Source organism: Pezoporus wallicus, unplaced genomic scaffold (assembly GCF_028554395.1).
Source record: "Pezoporus wallicus isolate ANWC-B61680 ecotype Strahan unplaced genomic scaffold, APGP_CSIRO_Pwel_v1 contig_7339, whole genome shotgun sequence".
NCBI lineage: Eukaryota > Metazoa > Chordata > Aves > Psittaciformes > Psittacidae > Pezoporus > Pezoporus wallicus.
In genome coordinates, this window is record NW_026636333.1 from 1,801,463 (window position 1) to 1,825,517 (window position 24,055).

General features: G+C 41.7%; 1 protein-coding gene and 3 non-coding genes across 5 annotated transcripts; all 4 read right to left on the reverse strand.

Moving 5' to 3' along the window:
* Positions 1-1,497: 1,497 nt before the first annotated feature.
* Positions 1,498-23,984, reverse strand: WDR43 (WD repeat domain 43). 2 transcript variants are annotated; one of them, XM_057400075.1, is made up of 18 exons: positions 23,713-23,984; positions 19,293-19,427; positions 17,065-17,186; positions 13,452-13,572; positions 12,137-12,276; positions 11,573-11,675; positions 10,437-10,501; positions 9,886-10,057; positions 9,319-9,405; positions 7,677-7,808; positions 7,091-7,228; positions 6,284-6,370; positions 5,188-5,219; positions 4,329-4,392; positions 3,338-3,451; positions 2,821-2,890; positions 2,161-2,216; positions 1,498-2,061 (listed from the first exon to the last, which is right to left on the reverse strand). In XM_057400075.1, exons 1-18 carry the CDS (start codon positions 23,923-23,925, stop codon positions 1,942-1,944), a joined length of 1,971 nt encoding a protein of 656 aa, XP_057256058.1. In that variant the 5' UTR covers positions 23,926-23,984; the 3' UTR covers positions 1,498-1,941. The 2 variants fall into 2 exon arrangements, with proteins under 2 accessions (XP_057256058.1, XP_057256057.1); XM_057400074.1 differs by having other exon boundaries at positions 23,707-23,984.
* LOC130594300 (small nucleolar RNA SNORD53/SNORD92) lies at positions 8,445-8,523 on the reverse strand. Its single transcript, XR_008971051.1, has one exon. It is a non-coding gene; the product is annotated as a small nucleolar RNA SNORD53/SNORD92 (small nucleolar RNA).
* LOC130594302 (small nucleolar RNA SNORD53/SNORD92) lies at positions 13,226-13,309 on the reverse strand. Its single transcript, XR_008971053.1, has one exon. It is a non-coding gene; the product is annotated as a small nucleolar RNA SNORD53/SNORD92 (small nucleolar RNA).
* LOC130594301 (small nucleolar RNA SNORD53/SNORD92) lies at positions 16,558-16,635 on the reverse strand. The gene has a single exon (XR_008971052.1). It is a non-coding gene; the product is annotated as a small nucleolar RNA SNORD53/SNORD92 (small nucleolar RNA).
* Positions 23,985-24,055: the final 71 nt, after the last annotated feature.

Consider the following 24,055-nt stretch of genomic DNA (forward strand, 5'->3'; position numbering starts at 1 on the left):
CAAAAATCCCTTATGCTGTGCAACGATGTCTACCTTAGAGGTACATTGGGAAGTGGTGGCAAGTGTCCCATGCCACCACTGCCTATACCCAAACAGTGCCAACAAGATACTCAGCCTGCTCTTTGACCCTAACCCAGGGCTCCTACTTCAACCTCTGGAAAGGCTGGGACACAGATACCGAAGGACCTTGCATGATCAAGACAACTGCTTCTTCTGTTACTCCATGCCCCAAAAGCTCAGCAGAACAGCACTTCAATCACACACCTCTTTCCTGATTGGAAGCCAGCCAGGAACATCAGTACTGGTTAAAAACACATCGCTTCAGCCTAATTTGGTGGCTTGTGAGGGTACAGTCAAGTCTGTACTTGCACAAGCGTTTTTTTTCACAGCATCTCAGAATTCAACTAAATGTCCAGCAAATTAACAAATTATTTAGGACACTAATTTACTGTCAGTTAAAACCATCCAAAAACTGGAAGCCTCTGGCCACTGCCCTTTTACCTGCAGCTTTCCAAAGACTGAATCATAGAATCAACTGTGATTCGATAAATAGAATCAACTAGGTTGGAAAAGACCTTTAAGATCATGAAGTCCAACCATGTCTCTTCCAGCCTTGTCAGTAACACAACCTGTTAATGCCTCCAGACAACACTGCAACTCCACTTCTGTTCCTAAGCAGTGGGCATACCAGTGAACAGGACCGAAACACACAAGCTAAGAAAGCAGCAACAACAGGTACTTCGCAGAACATCACGTAACATTTTAGGTTGGCTTCCTCCTCCACTAGAAATGAGCTTTTTACAAAGAACACTTCATCCTTAATCACCCCCCATAGCTACGTAAGGTCTCTCTCAACAAACACCACGGGACAGGTATTTGGTAAAGGAGATGTATATTTATTCACTTTACAAAGAGGGTGGTATTTACTTGCAACAGCTCAATTTATAGACAAATATATTATTGTACATTATAGTGGTGAATGGCTCAAACCTTTACCTTGTTTTGCTCTTAAAAATGTGTTTGCACCACTTCAGCTTCCATTAGCTGAGCAAATAGCTATCCTTGTTCTGCCACTGAGAGGTAAAAATCCGTAATAAAGGTATTGCTGTGCGCTACATATTCACAAGCATTCACCTTCTCATTTCCCAGTGTTACTCCCATTTCCTCACTCAATTCAACAGTCTGTTTCTCGGTTAGCATTAAACTTATATACAGCCTCCATTAAAACAAAATTAGGAGCCAGTGATAGTTCTAATGTCCTTCTGAAGCACAAGAAAAGTCATTGATTTGTACGTATAAAAGTCTTGAGTTCAAATTTGTTAAAAAAAAAACCAAAAACAAAAACAAAAACCCAAACCCACGCCATTTGAAGTCGTCATTTAGATGTTGCCAAGGCATGGCTAAACGAATGGAGGATGGGGAGGGGAGAAAAGAATTCCAGTAGAGAATTAAATATTACAAAAATATCTTTTTCTTTTTTTTTTCTCCTGTTTTCCGTTTCATTTTTATAAAAATGCAGCAGGATGCCCCCACTTGCTATGCTAACTGAAGCACGGAAAGAAGGTACAGACTGGTTGTCTTTGATCCTCGAATAGCAAACAAATTCAATATAAAGCTGAACCAAGTTTACCACACAAACAGTGGTGGCAGATTTATTTCACTTGAGATACAAATGCATGTCCACATGACAGGCATAATCTGACCATGAGGCGGAAGAAATGTTTCTATAAGTAAGCGCAGGGAAATAGGGCGAGAGAAGGCTGGCATGGTTAAGCATTCTGGATTCAGAAATGCACCATGCCCCACAGGTGCCTCTGCACATAGGCTGTGCACAAGTCTGCACTCCCAATATGCAAATATGGCATCTTTCCGCAAGATGATCCAGAATTAAGAGTTTGGTGGCCCACTTGTTTAAACTGTTAAAATCATTCTTCTGTGTTGTTATTCTTCTTCACTTTCATTTTCTGGTTCCAAATCAGAATCACCATTGATTTCCTTTTCAACAGTCATGTCTTGTTCATCAGATTGCTCCGCTTTTTCTTCGTCTTCATCCCAGTTTTCCTGGGGAAAAAAATAAATAGGAATGTTTGAACCTTTGACGGTCACACTATTTCTTCTGCTACAAGCAAATGGGAGAAGACCTGATCCAACTCCACTTACATCAGACTCCTTATCTGCAATCATCTCATCATCTGAGCCTTCTTCCTCTGAGGATTCTGCAAAGAGAAAGCTTTCCTTCAGTCTGGACAACAGACTTTAAAATGTCATTTTGTAAACAAAGCCCAACCCCACATGCTGCTAAGTCTCCAAACTGTGCTATTTCAATTCCAAAACTAATCCTATCTGAAGATTAGGCTGATCAACAAGAATCAGGAACAAGTCACTTCCATTATGAATATACTGTATGAAGCTGCAGTAGAAAAACAGGCCAAATTGGAAGTGCCCACTTGCACATACACTTACATTTACTGCAAACATAAAAGTACCTTGACCATATCTACCTTAGCAGAAGGGCAGCTAACACTAAAAACGTGAGGTTGCCAGTTACATTAAGCAGCATACGAAACCTCCAATTAACCGATTCCTTAATGTTTGAAGCAGAAATGGGAGGAAACAGAAGGAAAAAAGAAGGCATGGGAACAACCAACTACAAGCTGCTCACATCATTAACCACTGATTTTCCTGCCACGGAATTGCCACAGAAACTCTCCTCGCAGATTGTACACTAGTGGATAAGCACAGGATCATGATGAACAGCCATCATGTATCAGCTGCCATGTGAGTTCAGGAGCTGAGCTCCACCTGGTATCCAAGACTTACCATCCTCATATACCAGCTTTGCAGTCTGATTCATCTCAGTGACATCCTGAACTGCTTCCGATGCTGCAACCTGAATAGAATTTGCAGATTAGCCTTAGATGCAGTTACATATTCCAACCTTAAAAGTCAGCAAAACTCATAACAATGTTTAAATGAAGTCTACATCAAGTTTAACACACATGAATTCATTTATAGTAGTAGTTGAACAGACAAATACAAAGGACAAAGCAAAATTTTAGAGGTATCTGTTCTGAAGCAGCCCAGTACCTCCTGTTTATTCCCCTCTAAAAATCTATGGGCTAGTAGACACACTTGGCAGCAAAAATGTGTAACACTTCCAGTGAGCACTGACTAGACAGTCAACTAAGTGTACTGCTTCAACTGTTACCAGCACAGCTGTATAGCACCTGGATTAAGTTCCTGATGACCAGTGCCACTGGATGCAATCACAGGAGGGAGGTTAAGCCTGCGAATAATACCTCTCCTGCACAACCTATGTTATTTAGCTGTAACTTACCTGGGTGACAAGAATGAACAGTCTTCCATGCAGACGGGAAAGTTTTTGCAAAGTTTTTACTCTGCTCTCCATTAGCTGGTATAGCATTCCCAGCTGAGGAATAAGGTCTGGCAACTTGGGAGAAGAAAAGGATGAAGAAAAATGAAGCTGTTAACACCGCCACAAACACCTTACTTTTAAACTATCTTTGTACTTCTGGGGCAAGCAATCCTTGCTCACATTCTTCAAGACAGAAGGGAGAGCTGAGGGTTCACAGAAACCACCTGCAGCCTGATCAGTTAACATTTAGACATGTTTAGAAACATCATCTACTTTCAAAACATGGCAATTCCATTCCTCTTCCTTTCCACGGTCACTGCCATAAGCAGGTGTCAGAGCACCATTTGGAAAGCTGTGTAAATGAGAACTGGATATACACCAATGTATGAATGCAGCCTCCGCAAGGTGTGCAAGTTCTGACACACCACAAAATTGCATTAAATGGAAAGGACTAACAATGCTAAAATGCCTTTTTCTTAACTGAACAAGAGTGCTTTATCCATCCCTTGTAAGACAAGGCTGGACCAGAAGCTACAACATTACTTACTACGCTAACAACTTTGGCACACCATTACCCCACAGCCATGCCTAAGACAGTCTCAAGATGAGCATTACAACAGCAAGGCAATTTAGTTCTAAAAGACTTAGTGACACAGGCCAAATCACTCTCCAACATTAATTTCTTCCCCAACCTCACAGGTATGACACAACTTATCTTGGTTTGACTTTGGAATGACTATAACTATGCCCTGAATGATCAAGGCAAACAATTTATAACCAGTGTGCAGCAATTAAGCAGAAGTGGCAGAAGTACACTGAACTCTGTACACTGATTTGGGCACTGCCATATATGGAGAGCAGGAGACAGATTCCCAGAGGAAGAACACAGATTTATTTAAGCATTTAAATCTAGTTCTAGTTATGTGCACTAGCATTAATGCAGAATACTTACTGTGGAAAGGTAGGATGCATGTATAGTAAAAACAGACTTCAGCCATCGAACCATTAGGGAGGCACTGGAAAAGAAAAATAAACAATGTCAAAGAGATATTGGCAGAGAAACACCAGATTCACCTTCTACATGTTAAACAGTTCTATAGAAAGTGCTCCTCTTTCATTATGGTAAAAAGATAAATTCAGGCAGAAATGTAACAGTCTGTCTATCCAGATAAGATACCTATCTAAGTTATTTGTTTGGAAAGACCCAGACTTTTAAGTGAGGATTAAACTACACGTGTTCAGGGGTCTGTGTTTCTGACATGTTTTACAGGAGGCGTCAATGAATGAAAGATCAAGGCATAGTACTTTTTTTCTCCACCTACAAAGAGGGAATTTTTGTTGAATCAAACCAAACCAAACGATACTCTTGAGGACAGCTAGTCTCTGCAAAACTATCCTTACAGCAATATGACAAGATGAGTGGAAGGAGGCTGGTTTTGTCATTAAACACACCACCAGGAGATTTCTAAATATATTCGAAAATCAAACAAAAAAAGCTATACATCAAATAGTTACTTTGTCAGATACTGATCAGGTTCACAGTGTTGATATTTAGGGCTTTCCGATACATTCTCAAGAGTTATATGCTTATTTCAGATACCTTTTTCTCTTTTTAATTTCACTTCAGCCATGCTGCTGCCTTAATAAAAGTTCCTCTCTGCACCCACAATCAGCTGAGAATTTTTACCTCAAGATGCTGCAGTTTAATTACAGTTACTATGGACATCAGTCACATAGGTGGAGGGAAAGAGCATAATGCACGCATTAGAAATGTTTAATGTGAATTACACTGTAGTTGAGTTGTCTCTTACCTGTATGGGTTGCCTTGCAATCTTTTTGTAAGCTAGAAGAACAAAAATAGTAGTAAATAACACATAGGGAGTTTAAAAAAAAAAAAACAACACAGCATTAAATCCATGTGACAGCCCCAATACTGGGGTAGAAATATCTCCAGGCAGTTGAAGCCTGCTAACATTAACGACTGTCAAGCCCCAGAGTATTACATTGCTGGCTCTATATACACAGGCTGATGACTTGCAGAAGTTGAGCTTCATTATTACAATAAATGCAGAACTCAATAGGCAATATATCCAGTGAAACTTAAAGCTGGCAGGAGCAAGTGAAGGAAAATCCCCCCATGCTTATGTCTCTGCATATCTGCTCAGTAGAGCAGCTGAGACAAGGTAGAGAAGTTGGGGAAAGAAGTGAAGGTAGTATCAGGTAAAGGCTATTTCACAGAATAAATCTCAAGCTCTGCAGAAGACAGTCACATGAGGGCTTGTCCATCCACTGAGATTAGAGTCAAACACTTAATATCACTGAATAGGCAGTTCACAAGCCAAATTCCTTTAAAAATTATTACTAAGTGATGTCACAAAGCTTAAAAATAGCAACTGGCCACCTGAGCTATCTTCAAAGGAGGAAAGAAATTGCTCCTCCATTTCAAAGTGCTATCTAAACTCACTGAAGTACATATTCTATTTCTCTTTCTCTCATATGAGTATCTAGCATATTGCTCATATAACTTGTTCTCGCTAGCACTGCTATTTTCATGTTTCAAATCAGTGTTCATTTTAATAGTTTTAAAAAAAGATGCAATGCTAATTGCTTGCCACAGACTAAACAAGCTTTATCCTTACCTCTTCTTTTTCTTTTTCCTCACATAATCATTTAATATAATATCACATGACCTAATGCTCTCCCTAGCTTCCACAGTGACACTTTGTCCTTTGGTTAAGCTTCAGCCAGAAAAGAGCCTATTAGAGAGAAATTAGGAATAATTTCTGTCCTGTAAAACTACCAAACCAACTTAATAGCCAAAAATAGAGAGACATATCCTGGATTTTCCCCGACTAGATTGCATACCAATCGTAGCTGGTACAACATACAAGAAACACACTCTCCTACCTCATGTAGTAGTGGAATGACAGCATGTATAGGCATTCTGGATACTGTGTTCTTTATTACATTATCTTTTCTTGTGTTAAGCACTCTCTGTTAAAATGCAAAAACATGACAGAGAATCAGTCAGTTTGAACATGTATATGAGCAATGACCACAATCAAAAATTCCTGGCTTTAAATCTTTTTCTACTCCACTACCTTTGTAAACTAAGATGAGGATTATGAGTAAAAGAAGATTTACTATGAAAAGGAGTTCCATTTTTCAAGTCAGCTACAATTAACAAAACACGTGATTAACCAAAACAATCTAGCATTGCCTCTAGCCCACCCCATGTTAGAAAAGCATCAGCGAAGCATCAGAACACATTAAAGTTTCCTTTACTGTTTTCTGTGCTTGACTTCTGTAAATAAATGCCTTTCACCAGTATCTGTGACATTTCTATTTAGCACCAAATTCTTAAGATTTTATTTTCCTGCTCCTGAACTATTATTTTCTCCTAGTATAAGTGCAACTATAAGCTTCTCAAGTAAAACTATTGACATAAATGCATTTTCCAGACAGTATCTACTTGGGAACTGTACACTCAGGAGACTAAGCATGAACTGACTCAGAACATAAGGTAGGTGACAACAAAAAAAGTAATACCACTATCACCGTCTATAATATCACTGCCTTGAGCAGCAACTCAGCAAAAAGCAGCTGGGACAAACAACAGGTTCTTGACTATTCAGCCTCGCCAACTTTCAGGAAGGCTACTCACAAGTCTCAGTGAACAGATTAAACAGCATACAATGATTTCGTAACACTTACATTTAGGATTTCTGCATCGTTGCTTTCCAAGCCCTGAACCAAAAGTACCGCGAAGCTATCTGTTTGTGGAAGGCCACCTGGAGTTTTGACTTTGCTCACATCAATATCCAATGCCTCTAAGCGCTCTTCAATGCTTTCCTGCAGACGACAAAAACGGGCAGTGCTGTTTAAGTGCAGTTTCTCAGAAACTAAGTACTAAGTACTTAAACTACAGCATTCCCTCTGTTGAAATTCAGGATTTCCAACAGGTTTCTGTTGGAAAATAACACCAATTTTGTACTGGGAGAGAACAGCCTGAGAAAAGAAGTTTTGACTGAAAAGCAGCAATATACCTTAGCCCACAGAGACAGACACAAGCCTGGGACAAAGTTTTGCAGAAACATGGCAAAACTACAGGCAAGGCACCCAGGGCTTAAATGAGGGAAAGGTTTTGAGCAGAGGGAAGTTACTTTCATACAAAAAGGTATCACCAAGCTTGCTTCCATGCCAAACAAAGCGAGTTCAGTTTCATCTAAAGAAGTTGTAACAGTGATTTACGATTCTAGTTTCTCTATTACTGTTGTCTTCAATAGAGGAAGCACTTTACCCCTGTCTCTCCTGGTTTCCTCTTGTTTTTCTTTTTCTCCTTTCCTGAGGCTGGAGTTTTGACAGCTGTACTATGTCCTGGAATACCAGGCACTAGCACTTTGGCGTCCGAGTTCACAACAGGCGTTTTTACCTAGTAGACGGAGATAACCACATTTTGCATCAATTGCTAGTATCTTGAGCTTGCTTCCAATTTAAAAACAGTGATTTTAATCCCAGTCTCTCACATACACAGTAAACCCAGCCTATTACAACCCATTTCCTTGATATACATATTAGTTAAATCCTACATTTTTAAGAGTAATTAATAATGTCAAACAAGTCAGGTAGTTTTCATAATTTAACTAAAGCAACTGTCTCACTGGAATCACCTGTGAATCATTCTTCTTACAACACTCAAACCACGTGCTTGTATCCAACAACAAATATTTGTATGTTTGCTAGCAATAGATACCACATGTATTAATAGTCAGGCCCCTAAACCGCATGCAGATTAATCCAGCTTCTACTGAAAGATAAGAACTGATCACGAATAGCAGCACAATGTAACAAGTACCTGTGGGAGGCATGCTGGATGCCCACTGAAGCAAAACAAATATAATCTACTACAGTGAGCAAACCAACTTCCAGATGCTGTGTGTAGAAGTAAAAAATAGTAATAATAATAAATTGGTTTTGTAGCTCAAGAATTTTCCTGTAGAACAGCAATGGCATTGAATGCTACCCTCTTTGCTCACCACACTGACCTCTGACTTTCTCTCCACAAGGCATGCTCAGACAGCCAAGAGAAATGCGTCTTCACTGGAATTCAGCAAAAAGCGAAACCAAGATGGGCATCATCACTGCATGCCAGGGAGTTCCTACACCTCTCGCTGTATTTCAGCTCTGCTACCCACCAGCTCCAGGACTGAGGAATCAGCACAAAGTCCCGCTTGGCTGATGGAGCACCAGATCCGGTAGGTACCTTGAGGGTTAGAAAAGCAGCGCTGTCTGCTCACTTCATGAATACAGAAGGCGTTTGCAAATCTTCAAGGCATGGAATTTGCACACTGATTAAGAACTTCACAGTCTATCTCTAAACCCCCAGGGGATCCGGCATGAGAGAAAACAGTGGCAAGTGGCCCCAGTGGGCACTGCTGCCATTTAAGTGTCTAGCCCACATTCCCAGGTGCCATACCCCTGTGAGTAGGAACATGAAGGCCACCTCGAGAAAGAGCCAAAAGGACATCGCCTTTAAGGCCTAGTTTCATTTTATTTAGGCTCTAAAACAAAGGCCATCCCAACCTCACCCCAAATCATCAGGGTCGAAGAGGGTGTACACATTGACAGATTCTAGGGGAAGAACTGATCTCAGGCAGAAGAGAAACCATCAGCCAGTATTGTCTACCAGGCAGACCTGCTAAGAACAGGACTTGCTATGAGCTATAGGATGGCAACTGTGTGAGAGCACACTAGGACACACAGCAGCCATGAAGCGCAGTTTACTCACACCTGCCCGAGTGCTACAGACATCTCTATCTACCACTGCAGCTCTGAGCAGGTCCATCCAGAAATCCAACCTCATTGCAAAATACAGCAATGAATTCTACCATTTCCAAAGTAAACAAGAGAAGCAACAAAATCACATTTCACACAAAACTCACCTTTGTTAGGGCAACATCTGTTTTAAGTGACAACACTTTCTGGATGTCCCTTATCAAACATATATGGGATTCCATGGTGTTTAAAGACTAGAAGGACATGAACAAAAGCAGTTAAAATATTTGAGATTCACTCCTGTGATTCATTATGCTACTAAAAGATGAGAACAAATTCTGGAGCTATAAAGTAGAAATAACTTTTTTCACTCTAGAACAGCAGCTGCTTTGCACACCTGTCTCTTGTTACCAGATCTCTATGCTCTCCAAAGAGCATCACACAGGTACACTGAAACAGTATTAAAAGCAGTTTCAATGGTTTTGATTGAAACAGTTGAAATGGCAAGAAACAGCCAACAATAATGTCAAGCTGTATTTTAACTGAAAGAATGGAAGAATACAAATTACCTTTTAGAACAGCTCAGGGGCAACAGTCATAGCTCCCAGAAGAGGGAGAAAGAGTAAGTTTTGCCTTGTTACCACAACTTGTAAAGTAAAAACAATCCCTCCCATTGAGAGCAGTACACAGTCCATATTACAACCCCCAAAACCTTTCCAGTCAGTTTTACATACCACTTTCTCTATGATGGGCTGTAAGGTGTTTCCATACACAAGCAGCAGAGACTGTTTGTCTGAGCAAAATGCAGCTGCCAGAATAGGGACTGGTTTTGGTGTGGAGTCCCCATCATTTCCAGGCGTTGCTATCTGGATAGTACAGTTTGATGTTAAGGGTTTTTTGCAGTAACTGGAAGGAAAAAAAAAAAAAAAGAAAAGAATTCCAAGTGAATTCTTTTGAATTCCCTTAAAACTTAAACACTTCAATATCTCACACATTTAAGCAAGCACCTTTTGTCAGCAGGTCCTCAGCAAACTTAGCTGGTTTACACCTTTTACAACTGGCTAAGATGAGGTACACAGACAAAATCTTGGCTAAAGCAACACTTCCTACTGATGCTCAGCACAGCCCCCAACAACTAAGTATCCCAAGACAAAGAACCAGCTGGAAGCTGATTTGTGAACAAATACAATGGCTCAAAGGCAGCAGCATGGAAAGACTAAATTTTGCCTTACAGTAATCCCAGCTCTCGCCCCCAAAGACACCCTCAAGATGAATGCTAACTTACCCATTTAAGATATGCTCAAATAAATGCAACTGCCCATCTCGGCAAACAACTGCTAACTTCACAGGCTGAAAGAAGGCACAGTGAAAGATTTTTATTAGATCAAAAGACAAACTTCCTGGACGTACAGGACATGCAGAAACAGTTGCATGGCTACGATTTGACTTTTTTCAGTAACTAAACACATTAAAGATAAAACTAAATCCATAAGGAAGATCAAAGACACTACATCTCAGGAACATTTACTACAACTGTCAGGAGACAAAAAAAGTAACTCATAACTGTATTTTACTGTATCACTACTGATATAACCAAATTTGAACAGTAGCACAGTAGCAGACACATGTCATGATAAGCAGCAAAGTTCCATAAATAAGGCACCTAATATGTCTAGAGGCATGGGTCTACAGAGGTGCTGACATTGTAAATACGCTTAGAGGAGAGAAACTGAGATGAGTTCCCTGAGCAATTAAATGACAGGTGTATGTTACAGAGAACTCTTAACTCCAATACCTGCAGTAAGAAGGCACAACTGGGAACATCAGAAAAAACAGCATGAAACACTGCTTTTAGAACAGGAATCTAAAGGCAGCAGGAGAAAAATGCTTTACATAATTACTGAAACACTCTGTAAATGGGTTTCACATACTAACATTTTTCATAAGAAAACTGCCTTGAAAGACTTGTACTTGCTGAAATAGAGAGAGCTGGGGAATGTATGCTGCTACTTTAACTCATTAAAAGCTAGTCATTTTAAAACGCAGTCATGCTGCCAAAGCCACCTGAGGTCAGAAAACAAACAGGACCATACCCAAAATGGATTTTCTGAAAGATTTTTTTTCCCTGTCCATTTTGCTGCCAAGTTCTAACTACCATTTTTGAGCCTTGTTCTAAAGAGGAAACAACTGACACTTCTGCCATCACAAGCAAAATTTCTGGAGAAAACACCAAATTCACACTTAATAGCTATCCGCTTTATAAACACACCTGTAATAAATACCCTTACTCCCATTCGAATCTCATCTCTGCGTAACAGAACCCAAATACTTACCAAACTTCTTTCTTTATACCCTTAAAAGGAAACTGACTTGACAACTGAGAATTGTTGAATGTGTTTGGTTACAAACTATTGCTCCTACCTCTTCTTTGACTTCTGATACAGTCAGGTCAATAAAAATTGGTTCATCTGTTACTGTGAAAGACATCACGGCATTCTTTTCTTTACTATCTGATCTGACCTGCCTGGAAGACAATACAGTTCACATTATTTACCATGGCACAAACAGCACCCTCTGCCCCTATGAAGCAGCATAAAGCCTATAAATCACCAGCAGCATTACTTATGCCGTAATTTCAGATTTCAGCTTAGGAAAAGTGTTCTAAATTCCAAGTGCAAAGTAACTCCCAAGTGAAATTTAGCAGAACAACTTAGCTTAAACCTTACAGTAAGTACTAAGAACAAGGAAGCCTACCACACAGTATGCTCTTGGTATACACTAGCGATTCAAACAGCAACTGGAAACATACTCAGACACAGACAATTCACATCTTCATTAAACAATCAGAGTTTAAAGCACTATTTAAGAGATCATCACTGTGTTTTTCCAGAGTGTCCCTTTTCTACTTAACCTTCTATTTAATCACAGATTTAGGAACATCCTCAATACAGATCATAATCAAAAGGTGCAAAAAAGCTTACATACCATACACTCAGTAATCGGTCATGTATGGCTCCAGACAAGAAATAAAGCCCTGTAATTCCATCAAAGGGCTTATTTTCATTCATAGGTTTCACTGTGGTAAACGTTAATGATGACACTGATGTAGCATGGCCTGTGAAATGCTAAGAGGGGGGAAAAAAAAAGAATCTTTCAATAATTGCCATAAGCAGCCATATGACAAAAATGAACACATTAGTTTACACACAACATTAGGAAAGATTCAAGTGTTACTAAGTCAACAAGGACATTTCAGTGACATTTTTACCAGCCTCCCTCCATTTCTGTATCTCAAGGATTTTTTTCCTGACCCCCCCCGATATTTTTCAGAATTTTAAAAGTTAAAGGAGGAATCAAAAGCAAATTTACTGGGACTAAGCTCACGCAAAAGAAGTTGCATCCACCTGTACTGCTCTTAAGTGTTGAATGCACTCCCCCGCTACCACCTTTTACACTTCAACTTTTATACTGAAATTAGACACCTAGTTGCATTCTCACTGTGAGATGAATGCACTGGTCTGCTGACACACTGAGGCTGTTCAACACAACTACCACTCCCCCAAAAAAACTCTTGTTCTTCAATCTACTTTTGTAAACAGCAGTTTTGGTTATCACAGGATGCAAACATAAATGATAACTGCCATGTGCCAGCCAGTCCAGAGTAACAGCACATGTGCACACACCAACCTGACAGCAAGTACCAGGAGATCAGAGACTAGCTGTGTCCTACCTGCTAGCAGGCAAGAGACCATGGCCGTGTCCACGTAACAGTTAAAACACAGTAATCTGCTCATGTCTGATCCCTGCTCAGGAACATGAAGGGGTTTGCTCCTATGCCTGCCAACTGTTTTAACAGCAAAACTGATAATGCCACCAGATACATGAAATTTACCAAAGAAAGCTGAAGGAGGAACTGATGTTTAACATCAGATAGCTCATGCACAAACCCACACCAGCAGTAACTAATACTGTGGCGAACTGAGTTCTCCTGCTAGAAGGATATCAGAAAAGGACCCAGTGAAAGAGAACAGCATCCATCTTTCTGGTACAGGCTTTAGAAGGGGTGCTGGAAGCATGCTCAGACACAGCCAAGGAATTTAATGTCCTCATTCAACACTCAGCAAGTTGAAACCACAATTGAAGGTATCATCACAGCAACAGCTTCCAGAAACCCCGAAATTGTCAGTTGTTTCCTCAAACTTACTGACATTTTCAGATGTCCTACCAGGAAACACCAGATACATAATGGCATCAATCAAGGAGGGTACTTTTTTGCATCTAATTCAACAAAGTTACTTACTCTGTAGACTTCTTTGGTCTCCAGGTCCCACAGTTTTATAGTTCTACCAGCTGACAGCAGCATTTTCCCATCTGGACTAATGCATAAAGAGGTGACACTGCTATTGTCACCTTTCCACTTGCTAGAATATGGATGGAGGTGTTGTACAAAGGGAGAAAGATGGAGAAACAGGAAGAAACAATACTCATTAACATCATCTCAAAATGCATAACAACCACACTGGACAACTTAAGGCAAAAATTATTTTAAGAAATACTAATTTAGGTGGTCAAAGATGAGGTCAAAGGTATTCTGTTTCTGCTCCTCTCCTTCAAATTAGTTTACAGAAAAACACAGCAACTCAAAAATACGAAGTTATTTTATACTGAACAACTGGCAACTTACTTTTTATTTGCCTATTCTGATCCGAATTTCTACTTCAAATTCTCTGTTACTTAAAACAAAGCAAAGCAGTATGACTGCAACCCACCTCGAGTACCTGTACACTAACATACATGCTATGGGATATCAACAGGATGAATTCTATCTCCTTACACAGCTTCAGAGCTGGGATCACAGAAAAACACTGGGATAGCCTTCACAACAAGAGAGATGCAATTAATGAACCTTTAGGAAGGCACTTCAGCAGGGACATGCCAGGAAAGTAAAAAGGAAAGAGGTTTCTCCACACAAAAGGATAGCATGAGTGCATGGAGTTTTCCTCTGAAATAGGTGAAGGTGAGCAGAAAACTACCACCTATTGCAGAAGGCTGGCTTGCCCAAGTGGGTAACTCCTAACCCAACTCAGAAACACAAAAAAAGAAATATAGAGAAGGGGGAAATGGAGAGAGGTTACACACAGGAATATACTGTCCACACATGCAGGGACAGAATTAGCCAAAACTTAGCTGGCGTTCAAACCAGCAGGGACTACGAAGGCCAAGAAAAGGACATCAGCAGGAGTAAGACAGGGACTGAGGAAAATGCAGGCCTCCTCCTGAATAGTGTAGGGATGCATTCAGTACACAGAAAAGACCAAAGCACTGAAGAGCATATTCTCTCAGGCCTCCCATGAAACTAGAGCCAGAGGGAGCAAAGCAATCTGCATAGTAAAGAGAGATCAAATTAGGGATCATAGCAAGCCCAAGACATGCAACTCCTTAAGACTGAACAGGATGCATCCAGAACTGCTAAGGCCATAGCTATTACAAGACCACACTATTGTTTTGAGGAGCCGCATAGCTCAGGAGACATTTCTGATGACTTGAGAAGAGACAAATATCCACAGGAAGGAGAATACAGGAAACAACAGGAAGGTTATAGAACAAATCCACCTGGAAGCCATTTCTAGGCACACAAATGTCAAAAAGTGACTAGGAGCATCCAGCAGAGATTTACAAATGGCAAATTTTGCCTAGCCAGCCTGACTGCCTTCCTAACAAGACAGACATCCAGTGAACAAGAGAGCCACGTATGCCATGTATCTTTGCTTTTGACAATGTCTCACATAGTGTCCTTGCAGCCAAATTGGAGATATATAGACTGAATGAATGAACTCCAAGGAGGGATAAGATCTAGCTACACTGAGTTCAAACAGTTGTGATCACTGCTGTGAAGTCCAGCTAGGGGCCAGTTTCTAGCCTCACTCACTAAGGACATCCCAATACTATTTAATATCGCCCAGATCTTCATTAATGACCTCAAAACAGGAAAGAATGCACACGTAACAAGTTCACATTCAATAGCAAATTAGGAAGAACAGTTGATATGCTGGAGGGCAGGGCTGCTACCCAGGGACATCTCAGCAGTCCTGGGTTCAGCAGTAGCAGTCATTTTTTCTCCTTCTCAGTAGCTGGTGCAGTGCTGTGTTTTGACTTTTGACCTGGGAACAGAGCTGATAACACTGATGTTTTGGTCTGGCCAAGGACTTTGTGAGCCTCATGCCCTGTCAGGGAGGAGGGGAAGCTGGGAGGAAGCAGAGACAGGACACCTGACCCAAACTGACCAAAGAGGTATTCCATACCACAGCACATCATGCCCAGGATGTAACTGAGAGGGACCCAGAAGGGCTAGGACTGCAGGGCTGGACGAGGTATGGGTCGGTGCTTCGTCGGGCTGGGGGGGGGGGGGGGGGGGGGGGGGCAAGTTATCAGTCAGCTGGTGGTGAGGTGCTGTATTCTCTTCCCTTGTTATTTCCTTTATCATTATTATTATTGGTGGTAGCAGTAGTGATCTGTGTTACACCTCAGTTACTAAACTGTTCTCATCTCAACCCGTGGGAGTTGCATTCTTCTGATTCTCCTCTCCGTCCCTCCAGGAGTAGGAGGAGGGCAAGAAGGTGGAGAGTAAGTGAATGAGCTGTCTGGCTGGGTTTAAACCATGACACAGGCTGTCAAAACCTCAGAGCTCAAAGGAAAATGTACTGTCCTGCACATAGGATGGAAATATCCCAGTACAGGCTGGGAATGAATACCTAGAAAGTAGCTTTGTAGAAAAGAAGTTTGCAGTCCTCATGGCCGAGTTGAACATGAGTAAGGAAACCAATTTCTCTCCTCTGTGCAACACTTTTGAAACTGCATCTGAGCACCATGTCCAGTTTGGGAGAGTAGAAGAAATCACTAACACCCTGGAGTAAATCCAGTGGAGGGCCATGAAGGCGGTTTAGGGACTAGAGCATGAAATGCAAGAGGAAAAGGTGAAGCAACTGGATGTGTTCAATCCTAAAAAGAGAAGGCTAGAGGGAGATTTTAAAGCCATCTTCTACTTTACGTCAGGGTCCTAATAAAAACCCAAGGATGCACCTCTCTTTATGAGAAATCACAGAGGCTACTGATGATGGGCTGTCTGAAGTGCCCACACCAACTTTAACAAACCAATAGAGCTGCAGTAAGAATAACACACCACTGGGAAATGTCACAGAAAAGAAATAACATAAGAGAAGGATCAAGGTGCCATCATACACTAAGCTCTTACTGAAGTAATATAACCAGGATTGTTACTAGAAATCTCTGCTGCTTCTTTAAAAACAGTTCAGACTTCATTACAGAAAGAAAGTAAATGCCTTCACCAGACATCTTGTTACTTTGCACTAAGCTCTATTTTGCTCAACCCTGTAAATAGTAGCAGCCTGCTCAGACAGCCAAGTGGAACTGTCCTCACTGCACATTAGTAGTGAGCGAAACCAAATGGGTTATCATCACAGCAAGGCCCTTTTGAGCAAAGCTGGGTGCATGTAACTGATTTAATTGAAATTTGGTGTTCCAGTATCTGCTCCCCCACATCTCCAAGGATATTTTCTGGAATTTAGATTTTTCAGCATCACAAAAGTGACTGGAAGCCCATGTCCCAGTAACAGTTAGTATGGAGGGACCCAAATCTCTCAGCGCAGTAACTCCTTTCATCTAGTCTTTCCAATACACAAATGAAGAAACCCTGCTAGAATTATTCTTTTATCCCTTAATAAAACCACTTCCAATCTCAGAACAGTAATAGTCAATAGTCAATTCTGTGCAGGGGGCACAAAGACTGGATAGCAGAGTGAAGAATTTCCAACAGGCCCTCATTAAAACCTGTGAGTGAGGAAATACACAAAAGCAAGTGCAAACAAATCTGACTGAAAACCAGCACCACTTACCACTTTACTTTGCAGGTCTGTGTGTTCCATTCCACAATGTGTTTGTCCTCTGAACAGCTATACAAGCAGCAGGTGTCTTGATGCCATCTCACACAGTTTACTCTGTTGTCATGACCACCATCCTGCAACAGGTAAGAGAGGGTCAACTAATTAATAAATGAAGAAGTCTTGAATATTGAGTCTTCCCACACTAGCAATGTGAACAAACTGCTGAGAGCTAAATTCAGACCACTGGCAACTTAAGAGACCAATATACATGTAGAGTTGTACAGGTTAAAGATATTTCATGTTTTGATACATACATCTAAGTATATGAATTAGTGACACATAACTATTTGAATTCATTTTTGTTCTAGCACTTCAGAATGAACACAAAAATCGTCCTGCCCACTATTTTTATACACACAGCCAAACAAGGCTGTCTAACAGCAGGAAATCTGTTCAAATGAAAGTCTATCACAGATGTCTTGCTGACAGTCATTGTCATGGTTTAACCCCAGCCAGTAACTCAGCACCACACAGCCACTTAGCTCACCACTTCCCCGCTTCCCAGGTGGGATGGGGAGGAGAGTGGGAAGAATTGAGATAAGAACAGCTTAATAACTAAAGTACAACATAGAGATAATAGAAAGAATACCAACAATAACATTAATGCTAATAATAAGAAACAACAAGAGAAGAATTGAAAGCTTAGAAAACACAAGTGATGCACAATACAACTGTTCACCACCCACTGACCAATACCCAGCCTGACTCGAGCAGTAATCGGTCCCTTCTGGGTGACTCCCCTGGTTTCTATACTGGGCATGACATGTTGTAGCATGGAATACCCCTTTGGCTAGTTCAGGTCAGGTGTCCTGTCTCTGCTCCCTCCTGGCTTCTTGTGCCCCTCCTCCCTAGCAGAGCGTGAGAGACTGAAGAGTCCTTGATCAGAGTAAGCATAACTTATAAGCAACTAAAACATCAGCGCGTTATCAGCACTGTTCTCAGACTAAAGCCAAAACACAGCCCTGCACCAGCTACTAGGAAGAAAAGTAACTGTTACAATTGAAACCTGGACAGTCATCTAAGTGCGTGCTTGCTTAAGTACATTCAGAGATGAACAGCCTTCCTTTTGTACTCAGCATTCAAGAGCAAACTATTGTAAGAAAGAGAAGACCCTACAAAGGCATATCATTCATCTCTCAACAACCAGCTCAAATATACCTTTTAATCATTTATGAAAATATTTCCTGAAGTTTATAAAATTTCACTATTTGAATTGGCACCACCCAGCTCAGACTGCTCCCTAAAGTGTCACTGCAAATCAGCCTTGAGCAAGACAAAATACATCACAGCAAAACAATCTGTTCAATAAGGGCAGCTAAAAGTGACAGCTCTTATGCTAGCAGGAATAATCTTCTTGTTCAACCTATCTGTAAAAAATGAAGTACTCATCTGATACGCTGCTCCTATAAAAGAGCAGCCAGTGTTTTCACCTGAAACTCGTATTTCTTCATAGTTTTCAAGCATAAATACAGCTTTTCCATAAAACGGTTGATACTCATTAGCTAGTGTCACCTGCATGTATCATGATTTTAAGAAGTCATTGCTTTCCCTAAATTCACGTACATTTATCATCCTACATACAACTAACAGCTTAGAAGCAAAAGTATGTGCAAGTACCTCAAAGTATTGCACAGAGTCATTCATACAGATTTATTTTGTTTAGTACATAACCCAAGACTAAAACCAAAGTGCTCAGGACTAACAGGGAAGCTCTCAATGAGAAAGGAAGAATGAAAACGAGCACATCTCAGTCCATCAACATGACAACTTCCCAAGAATCAATGGGTACTTCAGTCCTGCCCTCCTTTCCCACAGTACTGTGCAGGAACCGAGAGCATGACACTTCCACAGCACACTTAACTCTCCAGTTAGGCATTGCATCATTGCTGCTAATTTGAATGACACATAACAAATCCGTGCACAATGGTACAATGTTAAGATATCACATTAACTTCAAACCCAAGATTTCTCAATGCATACATACTGCCAACAAAGAAAAGCACCACTTGAAGATTCCCAAGCACCTGAATTAGTGCACCTCTATCGATATACACAGCTATTAAGAAAAAGACACATGTAATTAGGTTAGTTTATTCTATTTTTGAGCAGCAGAAAGAACAGCATAAACTGACTGAAACCATCAGTATTTGGTAGCATGTGATGAAAAGTGTATTACTTACTAGCTTGCTCTGTAGTTCTCCTTTTACTGTGCTGTACAACAAAATGCTACCAACTGCTGTACCAACAGCCAGGATATCTAATTGCCTGTCCACTTCTGCAACTTCAGACTTCCGTTTTTTCCTCTGTGGACCATCCTGGAAAATCAAAAATAAAAACAAAAGATGAAATAAATTAGTCTGACCAGCTGCTCTCAGTGTTAAAGCAGAAAGGAAAAAAATCTTCTGTAAGTCTGAAACCCAGTCAGCCAGCACAAACTCTGCCAAGACACAAACTGAAGACACTGAAGTGCACACCAACCTAGAGACTCAACTGGTACCTCCATGAGCAAGGTACCCAAGTGCTATGAGTCACCTAGAAACATTTGGTGGAGGCCATTTTGCTAGCCTAGTGATGACATACATGAAGGGAAAAAACAGTTAAGTTTCTCATAGACTTCATATCCCAGAGGCAGAGGTAAAGATTAACATAATCTCAATACTTTACCCAGAAAATGGAAGAGTTGATCAAGAATTATGAGGTTTTTCCCAAAAGCTATTCAGAAAACTCTTGCAAATATGAAGTATTCATAATGCCTCAACAAGAAAGCGCTATCCTGCTCTGCAGAGGACAGGAAGGCATGCTCTCCAAATTTAAAAACAAATACATATACACAAGCTAACACTTCCTCTAAGCAACAGACATATTTGCACTGATGAGCAGCCAGAAGAAGCCAAAGAAGTCAGATAAAATGTGAGCAATCAGCTCTGTGCAAGCTCCATGTGGTGCAGCTAATGTGACATACAGCAGACATCACACAGTGAGTAATTTTTAGTCAGGTCCAGAGATTTAGGAGTTTTCACCACAACTAAGATTTAAAAGTTAAACACAGGAGGGTAAATACTTTGGTTCTTTGAAGGGGGACTTTCTTCTCCTCTGCATTTAACACATCTTCTGCAAGGAAAAGTGCTTTAGTTTAGGCCAATAAATACCAAAATGCTACATAGATACTTTTACCTCAAAAGCAAGCTCTTGAGAAAAGAGATTACATTGGGGGTTTTGCAAGCATTTGTTTAGTCTTCACCTTTCCTGGGAAAGAAAAGTGTTTATGAAGATATTACAAAAACATAGATGCTGAGAAACCATCGCAGTCACGATGCACAACCAAGTAAATCAACCAGGTTTTAAGACAATCTATGAGAAAAGACTCAACTGGCTAAATTTTTGGCAGCAATGCCATCTAAGCCACCTTGAAACTGCTGTCCCACATGCAAAGACAAGGGCCACATAGCCAGTGGAGGTGTAAGTACATAATACAGTTTATATGATTTCTGGTAGCTCTCCATCTCTTCATACAGTTTTACTGACTATCCCACACACCCCCACTGCAAAGCAAAGCCACAATTAAGAACAGGTTTTATTCTTTTTCCTTACATAAATCTTTTAACTAAAACTTGTTCACCCTCCATTTCAGTTTATGGTCAACTTCCCTTGGAGCAACCCAGAGGTACAACAAAATTCCCACTCAAGTCCACTGTTGCACCCTTTATTCATGGGTAGGACAGGCGAGCTGAACTATACCAAGTACCAACTTCCTTTTGGTTACTTTTGTTCAGATTGATTTGAACTCAAGCTTATTTAGAAATCCTTCAACTCTGCCTGAAAAGCAGAGTTTTAATTAGTAGAGATGACTACAAGAAGCTGTTTGGAAAAGGATTGTGCACTCATTTGTCCATAACGTTCTCGAGTAGGTCAGCCACTGAGACTTAAAAAAACCAAACCAAACCAGAAATCCAATCTCTGCTGCCACACGTGAAGGAAAGCACTTAACACACTGAAACGGGCGGAAAGCCTAAAGAATCTTGAGAGCTCTACATGACAGAACAGTTGCAATTTAATAGGGAGAAAGTGGAAGAAGGTATTTTGAAAGTCTGGTGGTCCACATACTCTTCCACAAGGCACTACTTCACAGAGCACGAGGAAGTGAACACTGCAGGCAGGAAGTACTGACACTACAAAAGCATGTGTGCAGGGAACATCCCAATAAGCTACCACTGCATCAGCAATTCCAGGGCCTGCAGCTTAAAACTGAATTCCTAATATTTCCATGTAACACATGGCCTTCATTAACATGGTAGCAACCCAAAACACACTTAGATTAGGTGTAATTTGGCCAAACACCATTTACAGATATCTGGTGGCATAGTTTTACTCCTGAAGATCAGATGCTAGTACTGCCCAGAGATGCCAACTCTCCAGGAATTAAAAAAAGGAAAACCAAGACTAATGTCAGAAAACACACATTGAATAAAATGTATTTGCAGAACCATCACAGCTTTAGTTCTTCAGTTCAGTATAAGAACAAACCAATGAATTATAAAAGTTTATGGCATAATTATCCCAAGAACTGGTATGTTTCCAGCTGTATTTGAAAACATACCAGCTTTCATTCAGGGGAGAACATTCAAGCTACTAGAATAATATAAGAGCACTGAAAGGTAGCCAAATATTGTCTGATCAAGTCCATTTTCCATACAACCCTAAATCAGGTTAAACTGGAGCATCTGTGGGGTTTAGGGGTGGGTCTCTAGGAAAGGGTTAGCTTTTAAAAGTCACTCAGAATCCTCCTGTGCTTGACTTAGAGCACCACAGCAGTGCACTATATGAGCTTTTAGTTTTATTTCACACAGGATGGATTAACCCTCAGTTACAGGTATTTAACACTGAAGAACTACCTACACAGCCCTGCAGTTAATGCACAGATCCTTTTTTATTCAAAGTTACGTGATGAATGAACAGGTTAAGGCCAGTCTAAAACTGACCTTTTCTGCAGCATTCTTCAAATGTTATGGGAGTTTTCAGAGTTCAGCGACTAAGATGCTCAACTGAGAAAAAAAGAGATTATATCGATTTCTTCTGGACTGGCAGTCTGTGCTGAGTGTTCTGAAACATCTCTTACAGCATTTCAAATATACCAAAAATCATCTTTAAAAGCCCTCCCTACATCTTATGATAAAGGGGTGGTGGATTTCACACACTTTATCCAAAGGATACCATTTCCTGAGAAAAAATACATGTCCTAACTAAAGAAAATAGGATTACTTCAACACAAAGAAGGTGAAAATGTACCTTACTATATACACTATAGATATTTTCAGGTTGAGTGTTCACCTGAGGTGAAGTTAAAAAGACAAACTCAAGGTAGAGAACATTCAAGCCCTCCAACGTGTGCTCTGAATAAAGCCACCAACCTTCTCACAGGACTCCTGAGCTTGAGAAGAACCATCACGGGCAGCATAGCAGCTTGAATGCAGATGCTTCCAAGGGTAAGGAAGTATGGAGAGACACTGCCTTTACTAGAATGTGAACTGTAAGCTAAGTGGATATGCACAGCAGCCAACCTGCTCTGCAGCATCCTTTTTGAATAAGGTGAGATATGCCATGAAGTAACATACCTTGCTCCTTCAAGGACGGCTTCTTCCATGCAGGTTATACAGAAGATAAATGATTTTACAGTCACAGCTTCTGCTAACAGGCACACTCCCCTCCCTTTTTTAAATAATAATACTAAAACCTCCAGTGCTGCTTCCCCCACCACGTGAAACCTGCCTTGTGAGGACTGATGCTGCAAGGCTCCTCTGAGGGGAGCAGAGCCCCCAAGCACCCCCCACACACACCAGGGGACATCAGGCATAAACATGCCCAGCACCTTCGGCAGGGTGCCCTGACTGAACCTTGAGGAACCCCACGCTTGTCCCTAAGACCCGAACCCCCTACTCGACCCTGGTGAGGCCACATGTAGAGCACTGCCTCCAGTTGTGGGCTCCTCAGTACAAGAACAGACAAGGAGCTACTGGAGAGGGTCCAGTGGAGGCCACAGGAGGTCTAGAGCATCTCTCTTATTGAAGAGAGATTGTGGAAACTGGGCCTGTTTAGTCTGGAGAAGACTGAGGGGATCTCATTAATACATGCAAGTATCTCAAAGGTGGGTGCCAGGAGGATGGTGCCGGGCTCTTTTCAGTGGTGTCCAGCAGCAGGACGGGGTGCAGTGGCCATAAACTAAAACAGATGAAGAAGAATTTTATGCTGAGGGTGGCAGAGCACTGGAACAGGCTGCCCAGGGAAGTCGTAGCGTCTCCCTTTCTGGAGACATCCAAAACCCTCCTGTGTAACCTGCTCTGGGTGGCCCTGCCTTAGCAGGAGAAGCTGGACCGGATGATCTCCAGAGGTCCCTTCCAACCCTGACCACTCAGTGTTCCCGGCACCCATCCACCGCATCTCCACTGCCCGGCCACGCCGACCCCTGCCACATGGCGCCGGGAGGGCGGGGTGAAGCCGAGCGGGCCGCGGTCACGCGTCAGAGTCACTCACGGCTCCACCGTTCCTTCCTTTACCTCAGCATCCCACCGCGCTCGCTTCCTTCCCTCACGCACTCACCTGTACCTTATTGGGGGGCTGCCGTCCCCCCGGCGGGGCCCACGCCAAGCAAGTACAGGCAGCACTGAGGTGAGCAGAGGGCACGTACTCATGCTGCAAGCGGCTGTTCACGGTCTCCCACACCCGCAGGCGCCCATCCGAACTGGAGATGGCGAAGAAGCGGCAATCGCGGGGGGAAAAGGAGCAAACGGCCCCCACCGGCGGGGCTGCCGCCGCCATGGCGCTGCTTGCCCGGCCCTCCGCGTGCTCGCTCCGCGCGCATGCGCCGCGCACACCGATGTATGCGCGGCGTCATCGGTGTGCGCGGCGCAGGCGTGAGGGGCAGCGGTTGGGAGTCTTGTTCCCCGCC

Bases quoted from the DNA above. Each gene is read 5' to 3' on its own strand.
- WDR43 (XM_057400074.1), bottom strand. From the start codon at position 23,925: ATGGCGGCGGCAGCCCCGCCGGTGGGGGCCGTTTGCTCCTTTTCCCCC. The intron at 19,428-23,706 runs GTGAGTGCGTGA...TTGATTTTCCAG, and splicing joins AGCCCCCCAATAAGGTACAG to GATGGTCCACAGAGGAAAAA. The intron at 4,393-5,187 runs GTAAGAGACAAC...TTTCTTTTCCAG, and splicing joins TTGCAAGGCAACCCATACAG to TGCCTCCCTAATGGTTCGAT.